This window comes from Amblyraja radiata, chromosome 31 (assembly GCF_010909765.2).
Source record: "Amblyraja radiata isolate CabotCenter1 chromosome 31, sAmbRad1.1.pri, whole genome shotgun sequence".
In the NCBI taxonomy this organism is placed as follows: Eukaryota; Metazoa; Chordata; class Chondrichthyes; order Rajiformes; family Rajidae; genus Amblyraja; species Amblyraja radiata.
The window spans coordinates 25,622,670-25,634,281 of NC_045986.1; the positions used below are offsets into that span (position 1 = coordinate 25,622,670).

Below are 11,612 nucleotides of genomic sequence, written 5' to 3' on the forward strand. Positions count from 1 at the left end.
CTTCGTTCTGCCTTCTCACTTCTGACACTTGAATCGTAGATAGTTAAACTCATGCAAAATATTAAAACATACTCAATTTCCTAACTCAGACTGGCAAATTATTCTCCTTCCCTTTCTTTCTCTGTTCCTTTCACTCCACTTTTCTACCATTTGACACCCTTCCGTTCAATTATTCCGATTTAAATCGTGTTATTGGTTTCGAGTTCCTTTCCTATGATGTGTTTCTTTATGGACCACCAACCCTCGAAAAAGAAAACCGTTCTCTTATTCGTTTCTCTTAAGTCCCCCTTACCCAGCTCTCCAGTTTTCTCCAGAAACCTCGCCACTTTCTCCAAACCGTCCCCCTCATCCTCTTGTTTTCCACTTCGTTGAACTTGAATTACTTGGGTTTACTGTCTTAAGCTTGTTTTCTCTGTCGCCCACTCGCGGTGTTTGTTTATTTAAACTCCGACTAGTAAAGTATTCCGAGCTAGTATTTGCTTTAGTAATTGCTATCTCGCTGATAGCCTTATTTGTCTTCGCTTTCTCTGACAAGTGTCATTCGTATGACCGGTATATCCCTTTCTTTAATTGAATATGCACATCACAATGAGTTGCAGCCCCGGATAATTTGACATTCCCCTATCTGTTCCTGGCCTCTATTATTTCAGCTGATTCCCCTCTGCACACACAGAAATCCTCCCTGCTTTCTGTTTGATTAGATTCGCAACTTCCAGGTGATCCCCGAGTCTACGAGTATCCACTGTAGATTCTCTCTCTCTATTTCTCTGTCCCCTCTCATACAGAGTGCTGGTTTGGTTACAGGATAGACGCTCCCATCTCAGCAAGCCAAAAAAAAAAACCGCTTCCACAAACCACCCCCCAAAAAATACTTGAAGTGGGCGTCTCCTGAATTTGAATCATATCTCTCCTGGTCCAAATTAGATGATACCTTCCCGTCAGAAGTACAATCTGCCTCGGACACGCGGTATCACCCTGCGCAGACAAATGCAAACTGGCTTGTCCAAATGTTTGCATAGTCTCAATCTCACAACAGCCTCTCTCCGGGGCACGCGGCTACACAGCGAACAAATGAACAAATCTCACCAAAAGCAATCATTCAGTCAATGATTCGAAACTTGATTCTCAAACGGAATCCCCCAACGCCAATCTCCGCAGTTACTGCACATTAATTAGACTATCAGATTAACCCATTGTTGATTCGTTTTATGCATATTTTCCAAAGCCATTTTTCTAGTTACTTTTAGTCAGTTTACGTTAAAAATCTACTTGCTCGCCATTTTTATTCCACCCAACCCAATGCAGCTCTTTTGCGTTTATCAATCGATAATAGACACAACAAGCTGGAGTAACTCAGCGGGACAGGCAGCATCTCTGGAGAGAAGGAATTGGCGACGTTTCGGATCGAGAAGAAGGGTCTCGAGAAGCTGAGTTACTCCAGAATTTTGTGACTATCTTCGGTTTAAACTAGCATCTGCAGTTCCTTCTTGCACATTTAGCAATCGATATTTCGTTTATAAATATGTCCAAGCATTCATTATGGTTCCGTCTCGTCGCCGTTTCTACTTGCCCCGTGTCGCGTAAATTGTAAACGTATTAGAGATATTTCACTGTATAAAAATAATTCAGGGTTAATTCGTTATGTTGTCTGCCTTATTTGCCGTATGTAAAATCTGTCCCTGTTCAAGACCTTTTTGGAGTCGATAGCTACAGGAATTGTACTTTTGGGAGGGGTGTTGAACAAAACTGTTCACCCCCACCCCCAACACACACACACATACACACATACACACACACACACACACACACACACACACACACAACCACCCCCACCCCACCCCACCCCACACACGCACTCACACCAAACAGCCTTCGGTGAAAGCGGTCTGAAGCTCAGTGTCAGTAGATGAACCTTATCTCCAATTCCCATTCATTGTCCCGCAAATATTTTGATTGCAACTATTTATTTTCCCATACACAGTTTCATTCCAATATGCTCTCTTAAATCACTAAAGTTTTGCAAAAAAAAAATAAATCAACATTGATTTCCAGCACTGCACGATTGCTTTCAGCACGAGGTAGAAGGAGCATGTGACAAAATGTTAAATATGTCCTAAAATAATATATACAGTTATAAAAATTCTCGGACTATAAAAGGGAAGTGAAATCTGGCGAATTGGTGCCTGGAGCTACAGAGAGCGAAGCGTTTAAAGATGAAAGTGCGAGAAATAAAAGGGCTCAATTTAATCTGCCTTAAAACCCTTCAACATAACGTTGTGCTTAAAAGTCCCCACAGTAGCTGATTGGGGCTAAATACACTTCTAACCATAGCTAGCAGCTATTACACTCATTGGGAACACAGCCCCTCATTCACACAGCGCCGTTTTCATTACTTTCTTTAATAAGCCTTAACATTATTAAATGTCAGAGAGATGAGAGAGAAAGAACAATCCAGCAAAAATCTCTGCTTAGAAAAGGAGTGAGGGCACTAAAGCCTCGGCCCCCAGTTACCCCAGTAAAGACACAAATTAACTTGAGATATGTTTGGGTTTCCTGTCGTTCTGGAAAATATAAATAATTATACCAAACAAATCGCTTAAAGAGACAAGACTATCCGTTGACACTTTCCAGCCAAGTTTGTATTATGTATGGCAAGTATTGAAGGCCGAGCAAGAGGGAAAATGCCCATTAAGTCATTTAAAAAAAAAAGTTGTGTAGCAATACTCCCAGTTTGGAACCAATGGTTATCGATGATTGGGGGGGAGGGAGGGAGGGGTGGGGGTTGGTCGGAATGTTGCCCGGGTATTAATGTCCAGGGCCGTTCATCAATTTAGGTCACCGGACGCCCGCCTTTTGATCAGTTCAAAAACAAAATTCTCTTTAAATCCATAAGTATGAGCGAAAACATTCCACCACACGACGCAAGAACAACATTTTAAAAGATCACATTAGTCGCCCCATAAGACAACCCACAAGGCAAAAAAAGTTTTGTAGATGTTATTTTAACACTGCCACTTAAAACTTATTTACAAATATAATCACCATCGCGTCACCTCGGCCTCTTGGAGAAACAATCAGTCTTTTCGCTGTTACCCAGCGGGAGTTAGAGCTCCTATTTAAAGGGTGATTGTAAAACGGCAGCACGCGGCGCTCTCTTTTTCAAATGTTTCCACATTTTAAAATCACATATTTAAATATTTGATCGAGTGCCTCTGATACTTATGCACAAGTTAAATAAAATTCAGCTGAAATGTATCCATCTCCAAGAACCCAAGCTGAAACAAAGATACGTTTAAGAGAAAGAAAACTTCTTTAAAAGTTGAATTTCCTCAATCGGCGTCGGGTTATTTTTAACGATAAATGATTCGCAAATTAAGATAAATTAATCTAGACCATAAATAATTTCTAAGTACATAATTAGTAAATATTTCATCACTTCTCTGTGCTGGAAATAAAACATTGTCATTTTCGTGGTGTTTAGAATTTGTTTAAAAACTCAGTAGAATCGCACTTAAAATTATACCAATCGGAATGTTTTCCAACATTTGGCCAACTGAAATGCGATTTACATTTAGACATTGTTGAGGAGTCGAGGGTTGCGGAGTACACAGAAAAACAACTCCGATTTTAAAAAGACCAAGTTGATTCCTTTTGAAGAAATATCCCAGAAAAGATGACATAAAACTTGGTAGGACAATTAAATGCCTCACTAGCTCAGAACAGTGTTTATTTTAAACGAAAAAAAGTACTTCCTCGTTTTCTTTTAATCTGACTGCGATATAGTACAGCGTTTTATTTTTAACATTGATTTAAATGTTTAAACGTTACACTGAACGGTTGGATTGATCAACAGCCGGGGACAAACTGCACGGAATCTGCTTCCCAAATGAATATTGACTGTTTTCTAAATGTTTTTTTGAAATCGTTTTGTACCTTCAGCCAGTTATTCTTTCCCAATATTATTACCAAACTCTTAACAGCGGGGAGTATTTGCATTATTCATGCGATTCCCTTTCTCCATTATTTCCTCCCTCGCTCTTTTGTCCTGATATTTTTTTCCCCTCTCGCAGATTTTTTGAATGAGAATGTCGGACTCTGCCGCCTCAGAACAGGCTGCTGTCTTTCTCTTTCTCTCTCCCTCTCTCTTTTCGCCTCTGTTCCCTTTTGTATTTCAGCTTTTAAAACATTTTCAATGGACTCACTGGTCTTTGTGCTCAAGTTCATCTCCAAGTCTGGAAATGAGTCCGTCTTCCAGAAACCCCTTTGTCAAACCCAGTAGAAATGTTTGAACATCTCGTTTGACAGTTTTTTGTTCTTTTTTTCTAAAAAAAGGACAAATGTTGATTTAAATATTCCCGAGCGCCCCGAGAATTAAAGGAACGAGCAATGTTTTTTTTCTACAAAGTTTCGACAGGAATAATTTGGAATTGGTGCACAAGTGCGCGGACTCGTCAACACTTAAAGAATAAACCGATTGATTTAACTTATAGGAACTTGGTGTGTAACACCTTAAATAATGTAAATCCAGGAGCGGAATCAAAACCTTACCCGAGGAGTGCCATTAACTCCAAGGGAGACGATATTTAACTAAAGAAAAACAACCGCATGCATGAAACTGTAGGTGAATATACGAACATCATTTACATAAAAATCGTGACAATCAATTTAATTCAGATTTGACCAAGAAATAATAACATTGGTGAACAAGTGCAAGTTGGGAACTTTCAGGTCATGTTTGTTCCACATTGATTCCACGAATGTTCCAGTTTATTTCTTGACAAAATGACGGAGTCTGTTTTGTCACCCCCCCTACCCCCTACGCCCCCCCCCCCACCCTACCCACCCACCCCCACTCCCCACACCCCCCGACCCCCACTCCCCACACCCCCCTCGTCGCTCTTTCTGTCCCTTGCTCATCAGAGCAGAGTAAATGTCCCTTCTCCTCGCCTTTCATCAGCCGGTCGCCCCGATCTCACATCCTAATTGTTACTGATTGGCAAAGCGGGCAACTGTCAGCCGCGGTTTCAAGGGACCGTTTAAGAAACCTGGAGAACCATCTAGCCCACAACACAAATTAATTTAAGCACCAACGACCCTTTCCATCAGAGTCAGGGCTGAATAATTGATGGGCTCGTCCTGCCACAGAAGACGGCAGTCTTTTTGGTCTTCCCCAACCAACACGTTCTACACTCTCGAGTCACCTCGTGGGACGAGTGCGGTCCATTTCGGACAGATTATTCCCCCACATCTCCAGAAATATTTTCTAAACCCAGTGGCCGACAAAGTAACAAAATAGTTCACAGTTTTACTGAGAGATTGAAAGAGGGGAGAGCAACACGCGATCTTCAGCTTTTACTACACATTGAATGTAAACATGTTCTATCAAATGTCACACAGATAAACGTGAGGTGGTATAAGCATCCCATGCCAGATTCATCATGAGTGTGGGAGTCAACTATGAACAGGCCCTGAACTAAACTCCGAGCGCCGAGGACTGAGCGCAGGGATTCTGACTGGGTCGAGGTACAGAGCAAAGCCTTATATTTTTTAAAAAACCCCCCCAATGTAGATGTAGATTGAAAATTAAAATCCCCAAAATCTCAAATTATGTAAAATGCAATAAAATCAGACCCGGGCAGTGAATCCCCTCGGCGGCAACCTCAGCACCGCATCCATCCTCCCTGTTTCCACAAGAGAAACCCCAATTGTCGCCCAGCGGAGTGAGTGAGCAAGCAAGCGCCAATGTTACCTTTCTCCCCGAGGATTCCATCAATACTATGTTTAGTCTTTCTGCCCCCTTCTTCCTCTTTCTTCTCCATTTCTTCGTCATCATCTCTCTTTCCAAACTTGGCTCTTAACACCCGACTGATGGAACTCACTTTCAAAATAAAAGAAAAAAAAATAAGTGGAATGAAACTTTGAGAATCGGCGGTGTGTTTCGGGAGTGTGGAATCAATCCCTGGTCCTCAAACCTTCAATAACTCCTCAATCTAAGCCGATTCTTTACTCCTCTCCTGGCCATTTAAGGCAACAATTTAATAATTTGGGATTTTAAAGTCTTTATGTAATTTGATAACATTTAAAATGTTTCATTAAAATTAATTGTTGGTATATTCGACCTTTCTCCCCAATAATGGCTTTTCCAAAGGTTGATTGTAAATTTCTTTAAAAAGCAACGAAAAAGGTAATTCTAAAAACGTTTTATGTTTATTGGGGGTAAAAGTCCGGGTGTGTGTGGGGGGGGGGGGGGGAATGGGGAGGCTGTCAATTGCCCAGAACTGTAATAACCCCTCCCCATTCCCAAACCTGTCAATTTCGAATCATGCCATTGATTTCAATAGCAATAGATGACCCCCAGGGTGGCGGGAGATCGGGTAAAACCAACAACTCTGCCCCAGCCACAAGGAAGAAAAATGATCACGAAGAAATGCTGCAAAAATGAAATTTATCAACAGACAAGACGCTAAAAACGGAACAATTCCCGCCCTGTACAGAAACCTAACATGGGGCATTTGGGATCTTCATAAAACCGACCTGTAACTTCAAAACAGTTTGTCTGAAACGTTCAAGTAACTGCTAAAGAGATGTAACTTAATATCTTGTCAGAGATTCAAATTGCGCCCGAGAATTTTCGGGGATGATGTCTTTGTGAAATTTAAGTGAATTACACCAAGCCCAAGAAACACCGGGTTGCAACTTATGTCGTGTCTGCATGTCTATCTCTCCCTCTAACATGGAGGGCCGAGATCAGGCATGGGAGACTCACTGTGTGACAGGTGCTTCAGTACACAGTCCCTGGTGGTGTAGGCCTCACCTGAAGGCACGGTGCTCCTGTCGCAAATCCCGTCTTTCAGCAACTTGTCCCTGATCTCCCAGCTAAACATCCCCGGGTTGTCTCTCTTGTACTCCTCGATTTTTTTCTCTACATCAGGCGTTGCTACCTGCTTTAAGGTGGGGGAAAGGAGACGTAGAGACAGGGAGACACAGAGACAGAAACAAAAAGACACGTTTAATTTATTTGATGTGAACCATCAAGCAACTAAATCATCACATGTCCATTCTCTGTTTACAAATCGTCAAAATATAGTTTAAATATCACCCACATTTCTACCAATTCTTTACATCTCTCTTGAGATTCGCTTATCTAACTGTGGGATGGAGCAGTTGGAGACAGTGTTTCGCAGCCTTGAATTTCACTTGTTCAAATCTGTGCGAATTTCTTCAAAAATACACGTGGAACATGCTATTGATGGCAGTGCTTTCGGAGCTAGTGATTTATGAACGAGCGTGACTTCAGGTTTGAACTAAAACTCAGTATCGAGTTCCAGTTCAGTCCACTCTGATCTCACCGCCGTTGCTGCCCAGTGTTATTCCGAATGACCCTGTAACTCTCCGTGTCCTCCTGAGAAATGAAAAAAAAACCTATCCCTGTCGGTCTGTCAAACGGCAGCAGCCGAGAAGCGCACTGTTTTAAGTTAATTACCGATTTGATAGAATATCCGCTGCTCAGGGGGGAAGAATAAAACCGCAACAATAATTTAAAGGAACGTTTAATTCTCACGAATCTTACACCAAGAATGCTGTGGTTTAAAGGGAATAACTACAGTTCACCAGCATGTAAACATTGATTGGAGAGGGTGCACGGGTTATTGCGATGGTAAGTTTTCGGGAAGTTTATTTGTTTTCCCGATTTGTTGTTTTTTTAAATCAGCTTCTTATTTTTTCTTCTCCATCTACTTTTGAGAGATACAACCGCCTCCAGCCCCCGGGGCGTTGAGTCTGGGGGTAAGAGTGCGAATATGAGAAAGCATGTGCATGAACAGAAAGTGAAACTTGAGGGTGGGGGAGGAGTTGTACGTGAGCGGGGTTGGGAATGGTGTGAAGGTCCGTCTCCAAACTCCATTTACTTCTTGCTCCAGTGACCCACAAATTGAACCCGTCAGAGAGCCAATTCGCCCCCCGCCATTTCCTCCACTCACCCTGGGCTTGCTGCCTCCGATCGCCCCGGGCCGGATAGAGCCAGTCTCTTGGTAGCGGCACAAGATTTTGGAAACGCAGCCGTGAGAGACTCGCAGCTGTCTGGATATGACACAGGGCCGGATACCGTGATGGGCCATTTCCACTATTTTGTGTCGAATATGATTCGGTAAGGGTCTGCCGTTAATAAACACTCCTCCCAACTGGTTAACTCTGCCCTGGCCCAGAGGCGTCGACACTATTTATAGAGAGACAGAGAAAAGAAAAGGAGAAAACCAAGAGTTAAGCGTGTTACCAGCGGCACCGGCCTATACAACAGCAAGGACAAGATATCCGGGCCGACACAAGCGCTGAGGTTTACAACTTCCCAACAGAAGCCACGTCTTATTTCACACGAACAGTTTAATCATGAGATCTTATTTTCCCCCAAAGTCTCCTGGAATCTCCATTTGCCCCCCACAAGATTGTGATAAATGTAGAATGGATGAATGCAGCTTTTTAAAACAGGTGTGTGGTGTTGGCGAATCTCCAGACTCGGTTTACGTGAAGTTAAAGAAATGCCCCGTCTCTCTCTCTTTTGCTAAACAAACAAATTCAAGAATAAATTGTAATGTAGCTGGGTCATTAGGGGGAACGTTGGGAGTTAAGCTCCAGTCCTAATCGCCAGTGGAGTTTTACACTGTTGAAGGCTGGAATTGTAATCAGACTAATGCAATTAAACTCTCAACTTTCTGAACAGGACTTAGGATATCCGGCCTTGAAGGATTTAAAACCCTTGCTATAGAACTGAGAATAATTCCAATTTAATACATTCGCTCATTACAAATCAGGGTGACCTCTCCCCATAGAAATATGTTATTTTCCAGTTATAGGTTGAACCGGGCTAACGAAAGCCGCTTTAATAAATTCGTTTTCCATGAAAGATTTGCTTATTAAATGAAGTGTGTTGGTTGTATTTAATGGATAAAAGGCGAGACCGAGTAAAAATACACAGGAGCTGATCGGGAACTCGTTTCGCCGCGCCAGCCTGATTGGAGCTTTTTATTCCTTAATCTGAATCAGGCATTGCTAATTTAAAGTAATGATGACCAACACATGTGGTTATCTGGGACACGACTCAATTCCTCTCAAACATTTCCAAGTGGCCGATTCCTGCACTCGATGGGCACTAGACATTGAAACACTTGCTTCACTCATTATTCCCAGTCATGTTGTGCAAATATTGGTGTAATCCCCCTTATCCCTCTCCTGACTATTCTTCACTTCACTTGCACTTCAGTAAATCCACCAAGCTTGTGTGTTTTTCGGCGTGCGTGGCTGGTGGCTTTTCACCAATGTCTCCTTGATCACGAAATGTACGAAGCGAGGGAAACAAGGAAATAAATTCAACCCCAAATCCTGCAGCGACCCTGTGTTAGGCCGCACGTGCTCGGAAAACTTATAACAAAAAAAAAACTGAATTAGCAATAAATGTCCACTGCCAATTAATGCAAGGTACATCAACGCCTTATGTTGACACATGTGTATCACAACACAGACATTAGGCGCGGGCTGCACAACACAAACTCCTGCAGTTTTTACATTTACCTCCAATTATTTACCACTTACAGGCGTTTAAACAAAAGCAAGATTCAACATTTCTATCTCCCCCTGTTTGTAAATATCTCCAGTAACTTTTACACGTTAGTTTATGCCATTACATTGAGATCCACGGTCGACCTACCTTCTAATGGGAATCCGGCCCTGCTGTAATTCTGACCTGGATTTGGTCGCATCATCCGCGGTACTGTCCCGGTCAGAGACGTCATTCTAGAATCGGTATCGAAACGAATGTATCGGGGTGGGGGGGGGGAGGGAGGGAGGGAGTGGGCAGAAAGAATGGTTTGCACCAAAAAAAGAATAACGAGCGAATCACAAAGTGGTGTGGACCGGGGTGCACGTAGCGCTCCCTCTCTGCTCACGGGAGCCGGTAATCAGCCTGTCCGCCGCTCTGCCTCCGCCGACCAGCCTCGCACCGCTCTGATCTTCCGGGGGGGGGGGGGGTGCTTGGGAAAGTGGGATGAAGGGGGGGAGGGGGGGGTAGGAAACTGATGGAGTCGTTGGGCTTCTGAGGCAGGAGTTCCCCTTCCCAGCGGGGCTTCAGGCAGGCTGTTAATTCCAAACCCACACCCCCCTTTTTAATGCCCTATTGAAGAGAGTTTTGCAACTGTTGAAAGTCTCCAGGAAGCAGTGAGATGTTAAGGCGCCCAAGTTTAGGCGCAGTGTGGAGGAGGAGGAGAGTTGGGACTCTGATAGGCTCGGACGGATTCTTTTATTCACGAGGAGGGAGAGGACTCGCTGACAAGTGAATGCTCCAATGACGGGTGGGGGGGAGACAGACTCGGGGCCGATCACACTCACTCGCTGCCTCGTTATCAATCAAACAGATGGTTTACTAAAACAAAATTATATAAAATAACACATTAAACACCAGTCAGCAATCGGCGCTTAAAGATACCACAACGGATAGAAATCCCTCTCCCTGGCTTCTCACTAACGAGACCCACAGTCAGAGAGAGCATCGCCAACCAAACTTTAGGCTGGATGGTGGGATGTTCGAGACTCGCTTTAAAGCCCAAACACTTTATTAAACTCGCAGCACCTCACTGGACAAAATGTCGATTTAAAAGTAAAAGGCCCAGCCGCGACTGCCTTGGCCTAACGTGTTGTCTGCGGACAAGCCGTGTGTACGAGCACTGACTGTGAACATTCTTTAAACGTCAATTCTCCTTAGTGCTATGAAGGCAACGGCAGGGATTGAGCGCAGCGAACTTCAACGTCCACAGATATCGGGGAGAGTATTTAGAGCATTGAAAAGTGTAGGGCGAAGGTGCCTGCACTGGTGGTAATAATGAGGGGCTCCGCTCTGGGCCTGAACAAGTTGACTCGCCCTTCCTTCCACCTCCCAATAATACCCCCACAACTGCCCAATCCTCCTTAGGTCATTTCAGTTTTATAGTGACAATTTTCTTCGACCACATTCCAAAATTAATCTGCCCCTTGCTGCCGGGGTGATCCCCTGAACAGCCCCCTATGCTCTGAATTACTGGTGGGAACGACTTGTTACAGTTCTGCACCTACACAGGGGAAACGGGAGCAGCTAAAAGACATTTCATTCCGTTTAAATCAGCTGTTTCGCCTGAGATCCGGAGGGCGAAGGGTCGGGCATTTCCACTGTCTTGTCCCCCATATAAGGAAGACAGATCTCCCTGCAGAAGGTATTTGTTTTCAATGCTTGTACCTTTTATGATGGATTGTAAAATAACCCCCTTTTTCCCCCCCTGCAGAATCGGTGATGTTTCCCTTCCCAAAGACAGATTATTACAAATTACAGCAGCTGTTCAGAGACACCCGAACTCACACATACACCGAACACTCAATCAACTCTGTGTTTAAGAAGGAACTGCAGATGCTGGAAAATCGAAGGTACACAAAAAATGCTGGAGAAACTCAGCGGGTGCAGCAGCATCTATGGAGCGAAGGAAATAGGCAACGTTTCGTCCCGAAACGTTGCCTATTTCCTTCGCTCCATAGATGCTGCTGCACCCGCTGAGTTTCTCCAGCATTTTTTGTGTACCTACACTCAATCAACTCTC

General features: G+C 43.6%; 1 protein-coding gene across 6 annotated transcripts in view; it reads right to left on the bottom strand.

Annotated features, from left to right (window-relative positions):
• Positions 1 to 10,297, bottom strand: part of pax7 (paired box 7) — a 127,694-nt gene extending 117,397 nt beyond the window's left edge. The window contains exons 1-4 of one of the 6 annotated variants that reach the window (XM_033048185.1): positions 9,701 to 10,281; positions 7,980 to 8,215; positions 6,815 to 6,944; positions 5,750 to 5,878 (exon numbers count right to left, since the gene is read on the bottom strand). In XM_033048185.1, coding sequence (XP_032904076.1) covers positions 5,750 to 5,878; positions 6,815 to 6,944; positions 7,980 to 8,215; positions 9,701 to 9,785 — 580 coding nt within the window. In that variant the 5' untranslated portion in view covers positions 9,786 to 10,281. Of the gene's footprint in view, positions 1 to 5,749; positions 5,879 to 6,814; positions 6,945 to 7,103; positions 7,339 to 7,979; positions 8,216 to 9,700 lie in introns of those variants that run through there. The other 5 variants (XM_033048186.1, XM_033048190.1, XM_033048187.1 and 2 more) reach the window with 5 other exon arrangements.
• Positions 10,298 to 11,612: the final 1,315 nt, after the last annotated feature.